The following is an 18,971-nucleotide window of genomic DNA, read 5'->3' on the forward strand; positions in this document are numbered from 1 at the left end:
CAAGATGCAGAACTTTGAACACCACAGCTTTTCCTAAGATTGTTCCAACTTCCTCTGGAACTCTGTACCTGACTGAAGCTCCTCAGTCAAGATTATTCTTGACCCCACCTCCACCCCCCACCAGAATTGTCAGGGTTATTCAGTTTTTACCTATGGGGCTGATCAAAACCAGCTCCACAAAATGAGCCTTCATCATTCCAAACCTGTAAAGCTCACGCTGCTCCAGTCTTAGCAGTGAAACAGCCGAACTGCCAGCATTTCAGTCTGAAAAACATGCATAAAGATCATCGCTTACCCCGGAAGAGTTCATTGTTCAACTTTGGTTCAGGTCGAAGGAGACACTCCTGTATTGGGTAAAGTTATTCCTTTGTTTGCTTACTGTCCTCACTTCTAATTTTCTTGTTTACCTTCCAGTTCTGAGTAACTGAACGTCAGAGCTATATGTTTATGTATATATATTGTTAATTAGCTACCCATTCTTTACAACCATAAGGTCTCAGCCCTTGTGCTTGCCTCAGTAAATGTCTGTTGTGGTTTTACTTGTTGAAAAACAGAACCCCTCAAACCTCATGATCAGATCCACTACTTGTGCTGTTTTTCTTGTCTCCTTTTTTGTGGGAAGTCTGAATGTGTTTCTGTGGTGACTCCAGACAGCAGTCAGTCATATCCTTTCAGTACTGAAGTAGAGAAGGGCATATCGAGGCTTTTTATGAATCATAGCTCTGTGGCAAAAGATTCTCAGTTGGCTTTTCAGAGTCAAAAACCCTGCCATGTAACAGCAGCTACTACAGGCATTTTAGGTTTGTGTTTTTTTTGACTGATTGATTGACAGAGGTGCTGTTGTTGATTGCTACAGCATTAGTGTGGACTGTGAAATCGATCTGATGAGTTGATGTAGGATCTAAAGTATGACTGTCACAGGATGCTTATGTGGAATCTGTCAATATTTGCTTTGTTTGTGTGTGTTTGTGTGTGTGTGTGTGTGTGAGAGTGTGGCTCCTGGCGCTGTTGGAAAAGCAGAGAAAAACAGCAACTATTAAAACTGTTCCTAAAAAAGGTCTAATTGTTTGGGTGGGTTACTATTAAGAATAAAAATTATAGATATATGAGATTTAATAAACACAAATTACTTTTAAAGAACTTATATAAATATATATATATATATATATGTAGTGTATGTATGTATTTTATGTATCTATATAGTGTTTATATCTGTATTGGTTTGGAACATAAGTATGACCCCCATCCTGGCATTGCATAAAGTGTGTCTCTGTGTGTGTGTGTGTGTGTGTGTGTGTGTGTGTGTGTGTGTGTGTGTGTGTGTGTGTGTGTGTCCTGTTGGGTTAATGGAGAGTTGGAAGATCAATGTTTGGCTGTTTTCAGCACCAATTGTTTGTATGTGTGTGCGAGTTGGGGGGGATGGGTTTGCTTTGAATAAAGGCACACACCATGGTCCCACTGTCAGCCTGGCACAGCAGAACGCCAGTGATGTCAGCGTATGAGAGAATATCCAATGCACTGATGCTTGTATTATCAGACACAAAGCGCTGTGTTGTCCAGTTGCCTTGGTTTACACAGTGTTCTGTAAAGCTGCACTTTAAAAAAAAAAAAAAAGTAGAATAATGGGTCGTCAAACCTTTCTCAATACCATGTTGTCAAATAAAAATGATATAAATAGATACCTAAATACATATCATTGAGTAAGTAGTTATATGCAAACATTTGGACTCTGGTCAAGTTAAATACTTGGTGGAGTTTCTAAGTTATACCTTACAGGGGACAGACCTAAATACAGCATGGTTCAGCTAAGTGTAGTACATGGTTTCTATGGATTTGCTGCATTTAATTTTTTGGAAAAATGAAGTGAATGCAGTTTTGCATTAAAATTTGTAGAAATGTGTCCACACCAGAGGTGTCCAGTTATTGCCACCATTTTAGAACTCAACCAAAATAAGGAACAATCAATATGAATATTTACATATTAATTTAAGACGAAGAAGAGTGAACTAAAACTCATAATATTGGCCCTCATCATTTTCTTTGATCATTCCTGTCAATAAAGTCGTAAAGTGACTGTCAAATGTCTGCTTATATCAGATGCAAATACTAGTTAATGTCCACATTCAAGGTGTCCGTAATAAAATGAATGAAACCCACTGACTGTGTTAAACGTGTTATTCCTAAAGTAAGACAGGCAGATGTAATAATAAAACTGGACACGACCAGCTGGGTTATTATTAGACTTGGCCTTTTTTAGAGTAAGGCGGGCCTGCACTCCCCCAATGGACCTTGTTTCCATCCCTAATCTCTTCCAGATGTGCTGATGTCACAGGCACATGGAAGCATCAAAGCTGGAGCCCTTCAAAGTGCATGAGCCTGCACATGAGGGGGCTGCAATTTGATTATCTGCCCCACGAGAGCGCAGCAATTCTGTCTGAGCTTCTGAGGAAAAGCTGTGTCCTTCAGCTCTTCAGAAATGTCCATTATTCCCGTCTCCCTGATTTACAGGCGTTAGAGGCTACAAAGACCTCCAAGCAGCTGTTTGTGAGAGTTTGTGAAATGCAGACTTCACGTTTCTCAGAGGGTGATACGTCATTGACATGTGTCGAGAGAAAAAGAATAATGGACTTCAAATTAAGGGAAGTAAGGTCTTTTTGCAAGAGTTCAATCCAAAAACAGTTGGAAAGCAAATGTTGTTCCAAAACTGTGCTGGATGATGGTGTCTTCACAGATGTACATACCGTAGGAACTAACCCCCCCCCCCTGCATTCAGTGACAGACCCTGTCAATTTTACAGTGGAAACACTCTGGATGGTCCATTTCTTCTTCACCCTCTTAATAGAGCACAAAAGAACACAGTGTCCAATGTTTCCGTAAACAATTTAAAGTACGATGAATTTAAACATAGCTTTTTACACCAGCTGACATTCACCAATAGACATTTCCACTGTGCATCGGTCGTTTCAGATCTGCTCGAGCTCAGACAAGTCAGCAGTGCTTCTGGACTGTACATAGCACATAGAACATACATAGGAATTACATTAGTGGATGAAATGGTCTAAGTATTCCCATGCTCTTGTGGTGATATTCATCGCAGAATCGTACTGTCTTTGTAATGCAACTCTGTCTGAAAAATCAAAGATCATGGGCATTCATTTCACTCAATCGCTCACTGAGGATCGCTCATTGTTCTTAAACCTCTGGCTTATTCAGACACACTTTTTGGCAAAGTGGTGGTGCTTTACTTCTTCTTGCACATGAAGGATTTGGCCTTTCCTCGATGCAGGCCTGCTTCACTCCTGTGCAATGTTTTTAGAACATTTCAGAACATTCCTAGGCTTAAATTGCCCCTATCCTAACTTTTTGGCAATGTACTGCAAGCAGAAGTTTCAGAATGAGAGCATATTTACAAATAATAAGATGATTTGATAAAATATTAAATATCTAGTCTTTGTACAGTTCTTGTATAAATCACTGTGTTTTCCGTTTTTAATTTGCATTTCACCTATATTCCCTACATTTCTGGACAGTTCAAGTGAATGGGAAAACTGCTTCAGTGCACACTCTTAGCTGGACTACGCAGTAAATGTGGCTAAAATCGCGTGTGGTGCAATTACCAAGACAGTGCAGTACAACAGATTATATTACAGTATTGTAAGTAAATGATTTATTAAAATTGTAATGCAAAATCCAATCAAATACCAATAGATCTACAGAACTAGACCACATGGATGTATTGTAGAAAATATGCAAACGTGGTCAATGCAAATCACCATAGACTTGTGTAGACAGACTATGTAAATTATATGTAAAGTATAATAGCACAATGCAGTGACCAATCCCAGTGCTTATAGATTTCTCAGACAGTAGCATTGCGTAAAGAACACCAAAGTGCCTGGATTATGCTTTGTGAAAAGGCTTTCCGTCATCCTGATGTTGTATGTTTGACATAATACCATTCTCTAATATGTCGTATGTTTTCAGGATCACCATTCGGAAAAATATGTCCGTCTTCTTCGGTAAGAGACAGCAGTTTGTGTTGTGTTACTCTCAGGAACTCTCAGCAGGCTGTTGTCTCAGTGCTTGGCTCTCTCCTTATAAAGATCTATGCTGCTGGGTAGTCTTCCATCAGATAAAAATGATACAGAACATTAGGTCCTGTGTTATTTGGATAGTCCCTGGTGGATGGTCTGCAGATGCCTGGATTTTTAACAAATTATCCAGAGAAGTTGAATGCACTTGACAGATATAAATATATTACAGCAAAGTTTAGGGCCACGATTATAGTCTGGAATAAGATTAGGATCAAGTTTAGGATTGTGGTTTAGGGGAAAAACATCCTTATGTTTTGAAGTCCTGCCCAATGTTTGTGGTTATGCAATTAAGAAGGTGGTTTACTGACTATTTTAAGTTTTGGAGTTCCAGGCCTTCTGGTTTTAGCTCGTATTGTAAAGATCTTACAGATTTCGTGTGTTACTTTTGTGAGAAACGCACTTCTTTCGTGTATAGACAACATATGCAGTCTTGCATTTTGCAAAATAGTCTACAAATAATTGTTTTCTTTCAGTTAAAAGTATCATTAATAATGAATCTGAACAACACTCAGCGTCAGATTTTTGCTGTTAGCTACTGTTGTATGTTGTGGATTAGTGGCACTCTATTTACGGAATTACTCACACCTCTATTGTGGTGTATGTAGTCTTATAAAATATCAAAGTGAGTATTGTTAAAAGGGTAGAGAACTCCAGCTGTCTGTAGATAAAGGCATTCCATTGTATTACACACCTGCATATTATTGCATTATTAATCCAAGTCAGGCTCTGATGCTCTCTCTCTCTCTCTCTCTCTCTCTCTCTCTCTCTCTCTCTCTCTCAGGCAAACACACACACACACACACACACTGTAAATACATGCTTCACTGCTCTTAGCATGTACTGGAAAAAGGAGAGAGACAATTAATAAAACGATATACAGAGTGTGTGACTAGGTCCTAAAATAACATCCAGAGTCTGGACCAGTTCCCAGAGAGAGAGCGTGGCAGTCTGATTACTGTGTCTGTCTGCGTCACTGCCCCATCCCATCACAGCACGCCTGACCTTCCAATCAATTCCCTAATCAACAAATCTAATCCAAACTATACCATTCTGTTCGTCCTCTCCTCAGAGTGTACATAGTGTTAAAATTCACCTACAATTTCACTGCGACATAAACACCATGAGAACACGCTAACAACTCATGTGACCTCAGAGGAAAAGTGACCACAACCGTGACTTCAAGAAAAAGTGTAGCTTATAGCATCCAGATATTCCAGGCTTTTGTTGGAGTTGTCACTGTGCTGTGGAGGTGCATTGTGGGGAGTTTACTCTCTAATAGTGACCTCTTCTGGCTGACTTGTGAATGCTCATATGAATTAACAATTCAACAGTTTCCATCAAGGTTCTCATATATATATATGAATATTCATTAATATGTTAATTCTTTTTTAAAATATATATAAATTCATGATTTTGAGCAAAATGTCTTCACAAATGAAACCGATAAGACTTTCTTTTCTTTTCTGTTCTGTATGTTTTTGTTTATTTTTATTCTGAACAGCCATTAACAAAAAATGCCTTCATTTGTGAGCAGACATTTCTGAAGAGATTAGATACAACACAATGCATAAAGAAGCTAATAATCCAAACAATATAAAGGGACAAAAATCATGATTTATTAAATCAAGTGTTTAATAAACTTTTTGAGAAACTTGTTGAGAAAATGAGTTTTCTAGCAGCCAATCAAGACCTGGTAGGCCATGAAAACTGTCACCGTCAGACAAATACTTCTTAAAGCTTTCATCTTTACAACACAGGAGAACATCAAGCCATGTAGGTGTGGGAAATATATATATATTTATAACACAGGGTTTTTTTCCTAATGTTTCTAAAAGAGAGAAAGAAAATGAGTTGGTTGCTGCATTCTTAGTGAGTCACTGAATTTCTTTTTCAGAACAACATATTTCAAATGTAGTGCAAGGCACCGTCAGCCTGCCCAAATCCAGTGTTCCTAACAGAAACATCTATCTCCATATAGCAGGCTAAATGACCTTGATTTCTTGCTCTGTGTTTTATGGTCTGTGTGTCATAACAGAGATAACTTTCACAGATGCTCTGGAGTAATCCTTGTGTCTCAGAGCAGATACGGCATTAACCTGAATTTAGACACTGATTTCTTCCTTCTTTGTTTCCGAAGGCTATACCCTGTAAACCTCTGTTTCTACTAAAGTCAGTTGCTATGATGCAAACAAAATCATTAAATAGGTTTAATGCGACATAATACATTTTACAGAGTTTATCAGAATCTGAATTTTCAGTGTTTTTATAGGATCCCAGTGTCCAAAGTGGTTCATGTCTTTATTAGATGCTTGCAGAAAAGTCTATAATATTTTTGTATTATTTTATGAAATAATCACTGTAAAGAAGCGCAGATAGAATGGAAAAGAATTTATGGGCCAATAGAAATGGACTGCTAGACATGTAGAAAGGGTCAAAAAATAGGGTGAGCAGACGTCCTCTTTTACCCGGACATGTCCTTTTCTTTAGACTTAAAAAAATGTCCGGGCGGAATTTCACAAACGTCCGGGATTTTGTTTTTCTGGAGCTTACATAGAATTTCGAGAAGTTTCATTCACAAACTAGTCCCGCCCTCCCCTACTCTGATTGGTTCGCTTGAGTGAGAAGGGGGCGTGGTGAAGTAGCCTAAAATCTTCTGATTGGACGGTCTGACTGTAGAGCTACCGTTATTGGTCAATAACCTTCTCTGTAAACATTTAATTGGTCAGTCTGCACGTCAGTAGTCGTCTCAGATCTGGTCACAGTACTAAAAAAACTTCAAATACAGTCTTGTGCCATTACATTCTATATATTCTTAATATTTTAAATAATATTTTTACATGGATTTAAGTGAAATCTGAAGTGTTACACTTTGTGTAAATTCATTATTTTTTTAACTGGGTCAGGTCCAGGGTGTGTTTTTTAGAGCAGTGTGTTGACCCCTTGGATCTCAGAGACACTGAAGTGGCTGATGTAAGTGGCACACACTGGGTGGCACTGTTTCCTTTAGCAGAGAAGATCATGTACTGTAACGTTCAGCATTGCATGGTGTTTTAGCTTGGGCTGCTGTTGAGTACTCTCACATAAACCTCATGCACTAGTTAAAACTGTACCTGTACGATACGTCAAAGACAGCGGGGTAGAACAGCGCACATATTCCCATTTGGGTTACATTTAATTAAATCCTTTTGTGTCAGAACCTTATCTTTTGTGGTTTTTATTTTTAACACAATGTAAGGGCTCCAGCTGTCCTTTGTACCCTGCGAACAGTTCATGACCAATGGATGAATACAACTAATCTTTACCTAATTTCAAATAATACAATGTAATGGAAGTAATGCCCAGAATGTCCCATTCTGTTAAAAACATGTTTTCTTCTGTTGTAAAGGTGGTGTTTTGGAGATCTGGTTCTGTGTGTTTGTACTGACACTGAATTTCACCTTTTCATACTTTCAGTCCACTGAACTGTTAAAACTACAGTAGTTATGAAGTGACTGGTTAACTTCTAGAGGAACCCTGAATGCTGACGTTTCTAGCGGTGGGTTTACATTTGTACCACTTTTCCCTGGCTCCAGACATTTTATATTAAATTACAGTGCTGCATTTTAGTTCAGGTTCCCTCAGGGTTCACTTTGGCACGTTTGACGAAGGTAAAATGGGGGAAAAGGCACTTACACCCCCCTCCAATTTATTGCCCATCAAATTCCATATTTTATGTGTATTTTATTGCATTTACTTCTGCTTTATTCAATGGGAAACAAGTTGCACCAAATGAAATGACACAATGTCACAAAAATCCGAGCAAGACTAGAATTAGTTTTAATTGTATGTGAGATTTTGTGCAAATGGAAAATGTTACCGACTACTACGAGGAACTCTGCTCTCTGATCCTTACAGTTTATGAAATGGAAACCTTGGTGGTGTATGTGAAGTAAATGACATGGGACGGCATGACCTGTGTGTGTGTGTGTGTGTGTGTGTGCATGCACACGTATTAATGTGTGTAAATGTGTGTGCATGTACACATGCATGCATATTATTTATGTGTGAAGGACTGCATGTGTACAGTATTCTAGCTTATTTTTATGCATACATAAGTGTATGCATCTTTTATGCTCTTTCACGGGGGGTCACTCCCCCTCAGCAGTGTGTGGTTGACCGTGAGCAGTTGGGGTAGAAAGACACCCCTTCAAGCCCCCTCTAACACTTTGGCCTGAGCAAATATTTATCCTCATTTCTGCAGCGCTACGTTTCAGTCCTGAGGGAACTGGGCAGCTAAAGTCCAGTCATGTAATTAAAGCGTGCGCCAGTGTCCAGCGCCCGCTCTCGCCTAACATTGATTTCACATGTATCTCAACCCAGGATGAAGGTGACCTGTAATGGGGTTGATGACGATTTTGCTTTTATATTAACTGAATTAACATATTGATTGATGATTGATCAAAGTGAAGCAGCCAGGACCGACATGAGCCAACATGAGAGCGCCATGGATTTTAGGTTGGGTGTGAGGGTGGATGTGTTTATTGCAGAAGGGATTCATTCATTCATTCATTTATTCATTTATCATCTGTAAGCGCAGTTCAGGGTTGCGGTCGGTCCAGAGCCTACCTGGAATCATTCGGCGCAAGGAGGGAATACACCCTGGAGGAGGCGCCAGTCCTTCACAGGGCAACACACACACTTTTTTTTAATCGCCAATCTACCTACCAACTATGTTTCTGGACTGTGGGAGGAAACCAGAGCACCCGGAGGAAACCCACGCGTACACGGTGAGAACAAACTCCTCAGACAGTCACCCGAAGCGGGAATCTAATGCAGAAGGGATGTATTAAATAAAATTGAACTAAGTTGAATTCATAATTACTAAATAAATACAATATAAATGTATAAATATATTTATATATGGTTTCCTTCCACGGTCCAAAAACACATAGGTAGGTGGATTGGCGACTCCAAAGTGTCCGTAGGTGTGAGTGTGTGAGTGAATGTGTGTCGCCCTGTGATGGACTGGCGCCCCCTCCAGGGCGTGTTCCCGCCTTGTGCACAGTGATTCCAGGTAGAGTCCTGAGCTGGATAAGCGGTTACAGACCGAATGAATGAATCAATATTTATGTATTTGTATAAATATAGAAATAAATATAAATATTATTTTGCCTTTCTATGTACTTTCCAATGTAATTTTAATCAATGCACAAAATTCAATCAAGTAAATTCAGTACAGCAGTCTTGTAAGTGTGTGTGTACATGTATCTGGGTGTTACTACTTAATATAATAACACATACATTTAAACGTTACAGTTTTTGAGTGAAAAGAGAGAGCGAGAGCGAGATTGTTTAGGCATGTACCCTTTTTTTCAAGCCAGAGTGGGGATTACTGTTTTTCTTCAACAAAGAGTAAAGAGTTAATATTGCTGGAGACATTCCAGGAAGACTGGAGCCGTTCATCCTGTGGGGGTCCACCCCCACCCCCCCACCCCCCGCCTCACTGACCTCACTGTGTTGAATTGGCACTTGTTCAAGAACACAAGAACACACGTGCATGCGGCTGCAAAGACACACAGACACACACACACATGCATACACTCTATATTGGGTAAGCGTGCTGGCGAGAGGTTTCATTCGCTTATGAGTTCAGCTGTCAGAGGCAGCTAGAGCTGTGAGAGGGAAAGAAGAAGGGGTTGGGGGGGGGGGCTTTCAGGGTGAGACAGAGAGAAAAAAAAAGCAAGGAGAGAGAGGGAGGAAGAGAGAAAAAGAGTGAGACAACTGAACACTGTCAGCAACACTGTGCATCGGCAAAACACAGCGTGAAGAGAAGTTACCACTGAAGCTTTCTTTTTTTTCTACCTCTGTTTAGATGGTGTTAGCTCTTTTTCTTTCTCTCTCTCCGTTTCTGTCACTTCTGAGCCGTGCGTCTTGCCCTGCGCTTCTAAAGTACGGACCAGGCAGTGCTTGCACATTAGCCTTTACTACAGGACCATCAACAGAATACCTCTTTTCAGGAAGAAGACGAAGAAACATGTGACACCGAGCACCAAGGCGAGGAGAAAATCGAACAACCTGCTTTTCCTGAGGATGAATGCCAAAACCAAGAAAAACCTCAAGGCTTCTGGACTGACTCAAAGTGGATTCAGTTACTCATGCCACTGTGTCCCAACTCCTTCGTTTTTCTTTTGTGACTCGTCCGAAATGGGAACCACATGTGGCTCTGAACAAGCACGGGCACATGAAAGGAAAAGGTGAAGAATTGCAAAAAGAGCTGGTGGACAAAAGAGTAGGGAAGTGATAGACGTACGGAAAGGATGAGTTTGCCGACAAACTGTGTCTTTCTCCCTCCTGCCGACCGGGCTTTCAGACTGAGGAACAGCAGCATCTGCGGGTCTCCTTGTGCTGTCAACCGTCCGATAGACATCGTGCAGAAACGCAGGCGGTAATTCCATTCTTTTTCCTTTGAATGTGAAGAAGGTTTAGGAGAAAAAGGTGTTATGTGTCGGGAGCTGGTCCTTGTGTTTTTGAGGATGGCTTCGGTGGTGTCACCTGTGTTGTTGTGTAGATATATTGTGTTGGCCGTTCTTGAAGGTTGTCTCTGTGATGTGTAAAAAGTGGAAGTAGAATATATGTGTAGCATAGAAACAGAACTTTAAATGGAAGAAGCTTGAACCTCCATCACATGCATGTAAACAGATCTCCGGCACATAGCTTTGCTGCTGTACAGGTGGAGGGAAAGTCAGGCTGTGTTCCAAGGCTAATTATTATGGTCTCAAGTGTTTCCAGACCTGGCACACTCTAAACTGGGGTTTTAATGCACATCACATCTGTTAAATACAGCTGGACAAGTTTGTTAATTATAACAAAATGCCTCTAATTTAGAAGCAGTAACCACCACTTGTATGTGCTTATTTCATTTTGTGTTAGGGTTAACTTGTGTTTCATAGTATATTATACTTACAGTAGCCTACCCTGTGCTTACACACACATCATACTGTACTCGTAAGTACTCAGACATGGCTTAGACTTTGTGCAAAGGCAAACCTATAACAGCTAAACCTGTTTTAATCTGAGATGATCGTTTTAAAACCTCAGGGACAAGCAGGAAGTGAGACTTATCCTGCAATTTCTAAAGCAGATTTTACAACCCCCTCTTTTCCTGTTTATTGAGTTAGGGTCCATCTGGGGGACTGTTTTGATGGCATATTTTCTGCTGCATAAATGACTGGATGAATTATTGAATGAATTAACACCCAGCTACAACAAAGAGGTCTTCTGAGAGGGGGTGAGATATAATCGACTTCCAAATAAGTATATGAGTACTGCTTGAAAAAATTAGTTTTCTTTGCCACAGCATGAAGTAATAAAGTGCTTGCAGAAAGTAGTACATGCATGACCATTTATGCAGGGCTTTTAATATGCCTCACTTAAACAAAAGGTTTTCCACCTCTGGAGCCAGTTACAAATCAGCCCTGACATTATTGAGCATGCCATCTCTTAAATTTAAGAGCACACTCATAAACGTAGTTATATCATTTCCTGTTGTTGAAGACGCCTGAGCCCATCATATACAGAAAAGACACAGTGGGGAGCTATTTGGGCATGGATTTCTTAAAAATACAGAGTGCTTTCAATGGCAGGAAACTAGCATTATAAACACCAGGAATTGTCTTTGCATTGATGGTTTGCGTAGACGCCAGTTTGTTCTCCTGATGGAGTTTCTTCTGACCACAATCGGTTGAAACAAAGCCATAACTGAGCAAACTAGGTTCTCACAGGCAACTTCCATAAACAAGAGCGGTACCCTGTCAACTGCTGCTGATTAAAGCTCAACAGGAGTCAGGTTTCATCGTCAGTATTCGATGGACTGTTTAGCTGTGGAATGGAGTATGTTTTAATGTTGGAGTTAATGTGAGAATTGATGAAATATAGTCTCCACTGTTGAGACCTCAGAGTCTTATCTCATATACATCAAACACCGCTGTGCTCATTTATCTCTGCCGAGAAAGCAAGCTGAGCCGCAACTGACGTCAACCCCAGAGCTGTGCATGGTGACACAGGCGTCTGTGGTCACAGCTTCTGTTCGAGGACTTGAAAAAAGTGTGCCCACAGTTTGTGTGTGTTTTAGGCATTTTTATGAATCCAGAATTTCGTGCAAGCCGCAGTTCAAAGAGTGTGTTGCCCAGAGTTTTACAGCCTAGCTGGAGCTACTAACAGAGCAGCAGGCTTGTGCAAGATAACTAACTTTGGTAGAGCATTAAAATGTTTCACTCTTGCTCAAAATGGCTTAATTCGGAGAGGAAGTGGTAGAACCTGCTTCTCCTCAGGCCCTAATCACATGTTTATTGAAATGTCCCTAGTAAATCCACATCTGCACCCTAAATCAAAGGCCTACCCTCTCGGCGCTCGACACTTACCCCAGCCTGTGCATTGAGCCTCTATGCCTGGGCACTTTGCAACTTAATTGCTTTTGCTCTGCAAGTGATGCACGCCGTCCTGTCAGGATCGATTCCACGTTCCAAATAAAGCTTGGGTCTGCTGAGAGCTTAATCAGGCCCAGCGGTGGACAGAGTGGATCCGGGAGAGAGGCTGAGCTTTGGAAAGCGGTCCATGTAAAGACAGAGAAGAGGACAAGTCCCTGTGTGCTTCTCGTTTTGAAGAGTGCTGCCCTCAATTATGCCATGCTCTGCACAGCAATCCACTCAGACCACCACAGGAGAGCCTATTGATTGCAGCATCCTATCCTTACCCAAGCACCTGCTTCACAGTGGTTATTTGTGACCAGTCTCTAGGCACAGCAAGGCTTTCTTCCACCGTTGCTCATTTCCAAACCACCTACTGTACCTCGGTAGCATCCTTCTAAACCTGGTTCTTCACCTGTATTACTGCATTTGACTGCATTGGGGTTTTTTTTTTCAGACTAGCAGAGCTCAAAGCCTACTTGGACAATATCAACAAAACAGGCCGTTGTTTTATGGAACCCACAGAATTCATAGCATTTGGTGGAAGTTTAAAATGTCTTGGTCCTGACCTCATTCCCTGTCTCTGTTTCATTTGTCAACGTTGAACATGTCGTGTTCTTGGTACTAGTCTTTTCCATGAGTCATGGTGAGGTTCGAAGTAAAAGACGCTGAAGATAATAAAGAAACATGGCATGAAATAAGAGTCACATACCGCAGCAGGCACAGGAATGATCCTCTGACAGATTTGTGAGGAAGACTTGCTGGCTGTTTGAGAAAAGCGAGAGCTCTGTCTGAGGCCTGTTCCAGGACACACACCTGGTCGCAGTCCATCATAAACCAGAGCACACTGTTTGTTTGAGCCAGAGCCTAGCATAGTGTACACAGTTTAACCCCACTCACCCATCCCTCTAGCCGAGGCAGAAGTCTTTTTTTGTCGTTGTTGTTTTGTGTTGTGTCTAGTGCTTTTGTTGTGGTTTATTGCATGTGCGGTTTTGAATGAAAATTAAGTCGATTATTTCAGAAAAATAATAATTCCTTATGTTTTGTGATTATAAAGCTGTAGTTTCAGAGTCACAAAGGGATTAGATATTTATCCGAGTTACAAAATGATAATAAACTGACTAATTGATAATGAATTAATTGCCCACCATTTTTATAATAGATTTTTAATGATTTTGGTGAACAGCTTTAGAAAAGATCATGCTTAGTAAACACACTGATGACACAACTGTTTGGAATGCCTAGCAATAGCATGGTACAGACCTGTCTGTACATTGGAAGCCTGTTCTGACTTGTATTTCTGGGAAGTTCAGCAGTGTGTTGGAGAGGTGGCCTGGGGGGAGGATTACACAGTCAGTGTATTTTCCATTTTGAGCATGATTTTCACTCAGTAAAAGTATCTTAATAAGATATTATAATAACCAGTATGCATTCTGATGTAACAAATCTGATGTTGGAAATCTGCTTTATACTTAAGGTTACAAATGTAAATACATTACGCAATTTTGCCAACCGGAGGAAGTTGTGTTCAGTTAGTGGTTATGTTTGTTATGGATAGCTTACAAAGACAAAACAAGTGGATTAAAATGGAATGGGCAGCGCTTGGATGAATACTGACATTATTCATACAGATTGCAGACTGGAAAACTGTCCCCTCAGGCAAATGTTCAGGTGGACTCATGCATATTTCATGATACCTTAAGGTTTCTCTACGTATAGTGGAAGATGTCCAGAGCAGAAGTCTGTACAAAATCCCCTGCCTCATTCTACATTTAACAGCACTGATAGTTATAGAGAGCTGAGGCTTGTTTTTTTTCTGCTAGAAATGACTTGTATTCTTCAGTCTAAACTGCATGAAGATCAGATCCCACAGTCAGTGCGCATGGGTATGCTTGGGTGTACAAAAAGGAAGCAGCTGTTTTTACTGCAGTGTTCTCTGTTATCCCCTGGAAGTTGTTGAAGTTGTCCTTTTATGATAACATCTGTGCTGCAGACAGACATGGAGAGAGGTCTCTGTCACCCCAGCCCCCGCTCCAGTGTAACTCAGCTGCTGGCAATTGCCCTAGAACAAGTGGGAAGTCCCAAGTCACTTTTCAGAAGAGGAGTGAGCTAGAATTCCTAAAAAGCCACTGGATGAAGTTCTGCCTTTAGTTCTAGTGATGAATGTGCTTTTGCTCCACTATCTGTTACACTGCCATAGAAATTTGAGCAGAACTCTCAGCTTAAGAAAACGCTGAGCAGTAATATTTAGCACAGGAACTACGTGAAGCAGAAGTGAAACTTCCTGTGATGTTAGAAATCATTTAGACTTCACCATATGCATGACCTCAAGCCTCTTCTTAATAACACTAGTTAAAATACATATAAACCAATATGCCTTATTTACTCACTCATGTCTTACTCACTCAGCTTTTTTCAGCTTTTTCTCACAGTATATATATATATGTGTGTGTGTGTGTGTGTGTGTGAATAAACCTCGGCACTTAATCCTGAAACTTTATCGCCAAATTGAACAAAATATCCCAGGGGAGAGCTTCTGTAGTTGTTTGAAAGGACTTCCTTTTTGTCTTATATGCAAATTAGATTCAACCCTATAATTTAGTTTTTAAATAGTCAAAAATAAATGTCATCAAAATATGTGTATTACTTTCAAGACTTCAACAGAGTTCACATTAATTAATGTAAAAATATCATGTTGAATGGACCAATAGAAATGCTCCAATGTTACTTTTTTGCATTGACTTCCATAGAAAGTTATAAAGGGTTTTTCCCCACACCTATAAAGTAGCTATTTAGCGATACATGTTTTTCTTTGGACAGCAACAATATATATATATATATATATATATATATATATATAATTTTTTTTTCTTCAAATGATTTCAGTAAACATATGGTGAATCCATGCAGTGACGTGGATAAAAGAGGGGTGCCCCTCTGGGACCCAGTCCAGCTGTGCCATGTGCAGTTAGTCCTTAGGGAATGCAGTTGGTATATTCTTATTACAGTACGGACCTCTCCTTTGCTCAGTGACACACTGCTCTGGTTGGCTATACAGCCTGTTTATGTGATAAAGGTCAACTGCATGTTGCACTCATTTATAGACTTCACAAACCCTTAGCTCTGTAACAAATGGCAACAGCCAGAAGAGAATATACTCAGGGCATTCTTTGAGTTCAGCTTTGAGAAAAGATCTGGCTTAATTTTCACTGACCCTGTTTTTCTAAAAATACTCAATATGATTGAGTCGGTCTTTATTGATGACGTCTTTGACTCTGCCCTCAGAAATGGGCCATATGCATGTCCTTGTTGGTCATAAAATAGATCAGCATGATGGAAGTAGAGCTTTCAAAGGTTACTGTGTTTTTGTCCCTGCATTAACAAAGCTCTATGCTGCTGCTATTGCTGGATGCACATTCAGAACAGAATTCAGATCTAAAAGATGACTAAACTCATGCTAGACATTGGTTATCTTTCACAAATGGGAGTTCAAGGCACAAGTTGATTTTTAAAAGGCAAAAATAGTTCGACATATGGTACAGGGTAAATATAGAAACAGGGATTTCTGATGCTGGCTCGAGTGTGTGAATATGAATGGGGAAGGTACTGCACTGCCTGTAGGGATGGAGTATGCTTCACCTGAATGGCTATAAATAGCTCTTGCTGCTCCATGTGCTATTTATAACGCACCACATTCTGACCATGTGACTCCCACTAGAGCACTAGAGCACAGCCTTCTACGTCACTGCGCTCACATTGGCTTCATCAAAATTCCTTTTGAGTGGCAGAAGAATCCTCGGGAGGAGAGATGGGGCTTGTTTGATTCAGGCCCCTCCCTTTTTTCGGTGAGCCCCAGGACAGTCCTGACATGCGCCTATTTGCGTCACTGCGGTGACAGTAGCCCCCCCTCCCCCCACACCCTTCCAGTGCCTCCTCATTGGCTCTATATCCAGCCACTTGCTTTCCTCATGAATCGAGTTGCCTCATTCAGTGTTGATTATGTAACATTCACACTTCATTTAACGGTGGGTGCCTCTGCTAGACCTCCGATGGGAGCTAAAAATAGATGTGTGAAGTAGTATAGTTGATGCTATTTCAGGATGAGGTGGAAAATACATCTAAAACACTGCATCCCACCCAAGCTCAAATTGTACAGCATAGTATTGTGTATGGTACGCTTTCAGAAATTTAAGATACCAACCTGTCACTGGTGTAGAGCCCTCAAGGGTCCTTCTTTAGTAAATTTAGCCAGGGAAAGTAATTGTACCATATTGTGTTGCACTAATAATATACACCCTGCCTAAACACTTAATATTTGTATTTTGCAGTTTATTAGCAATGTATTATGAACTGTAGAAAGGTGCAGATGTTCCTCTGGAAAAAGGAATGCAGTGAATACATTAACTTCCCTGATCTGGCCTCAAAGCCATTGTTGTACCATTGATGTTACGATTACACTGTGTATTTCTTTGGTAAACAGCATAGTATCCTTTTCCAGACAATGTGCATTGATCTAGAACCCAGCAGTTTCCAAAAGAGGAAATCACAGTATCGTTATGAAGTATGTAAAGGACAATGACAAATAAGAATTATGTTTAACCTCCAGTTGAATATAAAATGAATGCATATAGATATAAACAGTTTTTTGCATAGTGCAGTTTCTATGAGAATTGGGATCTAACTGTATCTCTTGTTCTCTTTTTCAATCCCTACCCACACTCTCTCATACAGTTTCGATGTTGAGAATGGACTGTCGACAGGACGTGCACTGGACCCTCAGGTCAGCCCCAGCTCTGGTTTGGTCCTACAGGCCACTTTCCCCCACAGCCAGCGGCGCGAGTCCTTCTTATACCGCTCAGACTCAGACTTTGACCTTTCCCCAAAGCCTATGTCCAGAAATTCCTCAACTGCCAGTGAGCTGTAAGTACCAGAATCTCACCATATTCCAGCCTTGCCTTTTGTCCTACTATGTGATTAACATTGTGTAGTAAATAGAGGAGCCAGTAATCCCTCTGTAATAAGTGTGTTCACTTAGGTTTTTATAAAAAATCAAATATTAGATTGTAAGAATTGTTACAAAAACATATTAAATTTTTATATATGTATCATACTATGACTTACCTACTAATAAGTTTTGTCATTTGCCTTTGGATGGATCACCACAACAGGTGCATTCGGGAAACATCTAAAATATATTGTTTTACAGATTCCGAGCTTCCTATAACTACATTCCTAACTCTGGAAGTTACTATTAAAAGCATTAGTTTGCTTGTAATTTTTGACTCAGAACCTTTGAACAGAATAAACCTTTATTTGAGAGACCAAGTCCAAACCAGTAATACAATGTGCCATTGCTTGCTGTGGTTGCGATTGGCATGCTCATAAAACTGACGTCCTTAATCACAAAGAAAAGAGTTTCCTCCTGTGGTCTACATCATATACATTGTGCTGACGTCCATGTTGTTTTGCCCAAACATCCAAGTTAGGTCATGAGACTCTTCCTTTGTTTTTTTCTTAAGGGAAGAGGGTCTGAAACAGTGGGAAGTCAGTTGCCTGCCACGGTGAGATAAGCGCGTGGCAACTTTATTTTACTTTAACAAACTGCTCCAAACTTGTTTGTTCCCATCCCCACCATCACCCAGACCCACTCACTCCCCCCCGTCCTCAAGCCTGTCGACTTCACCAAAGCTCAAAAGATGCCATCCTGATTTAGGAGGATATTGTATGATGATGCATGCACCCTGATGTTTCTCCTTGCTCTTAAGGAAAGTTCCCAAGTGCATGACCCACAGTTTGAAGGATTTAAGACAAAAGGCTTCCGTTTACAAGGCTGATGTTAATTGTACATAATTATGTAAGATGTTCTGTGTTAAATTTGCTCATTAAACTAGATTCTAAAATCATTATGATTGCCATAGGAACTGCAGTGTACTGAAGTTAGCTAATGTTTTGGTTGGCCAATACAAACAACAACTCAATGCAGGTTGGTGTGGTGCATTTAAACAAAACAGTATCATGGTTCAGATAGATTTTCTGGGTGAAGATAAGAAATGTGACCACAGATGACTGTCATGTTTGTGAGTTGTCAATCACGTTAGCTAGTAAATGTGAATTTCAATATATTGTATTACACAATTTAAAATGAAAGTATTTGTAGAATATTAAAATAAAAGTATGTTATTGGCTATTGGACATTTTAGCCTTTTACAATCATTATTAGTATCAGTTACAAAGCCTAGTAATTACACTTCCTGGTGAGCAGAAATTGGTCATTTTAATGTAATTTCATACAAATTAATACATTCCTTGTTGTTTTTTTGTTATTGAGACAGTGTTGGTTTATCCTACTGTGGCCTTGTAAACTGAAGCGGCTCATTTGTTTGCCCCTCACCACACCCTCTGAACTTTGCAGTTTGCACAGTGAGTCCAGCCA

General features: G+C 40.2%; 1 protein-coding gene across 6 annotated transcripts in view; it reads left to right on the top strand.

The window, feature by feature from the left end:
* The window catches only part of LOC136671424 (3',5'-cyclic-AMP phosphodiesterase 4D-like), a 75,000-nt gene that overhangs the window by 43,042 nt on the left and 12,987 nt on the right, over positions 1 to 18,971 (top strand). For 2 of the 6 annotated variants that reach the window (XM_066647090.1, XM_066647089.1), the window contains 2 exons: positions 17,270 to 17,458; positions 18,058 to 18,099. In XM_066647090.1, coding sequence (XP_066503187.1) covers positions 17,270 to 17,458; positions 18,058 to 18,099 — 231 coding nt within the window. Of the gene's footprint in view, positions 354 to 9,859; positions 10,519 to 17,269; positions 17,459 to 18,057; positions 18,100 to 18,971 lie in introns of those variants that run through there. The other 4 variants (XM_066647094.1, XM_066647092.1, XM_066647093.1 and 1 more) reach the window with 4 other exon arrangements.

This window comes from Hoplias malabaricus, chromosome 16, assembly GCF_029633855.1.
Source record: "Hoplias malabaricus isolate fHopMal1 chromosome 16, fHopMal1.hap1, whole genome shotgun sequence".
Taxonomy (NCBI): Eukaryota; Metazoa; Chordata; class Actinopteri; order Characiformes; family Erythrinidae; genus Hoplias; species Hoplias malabaricus.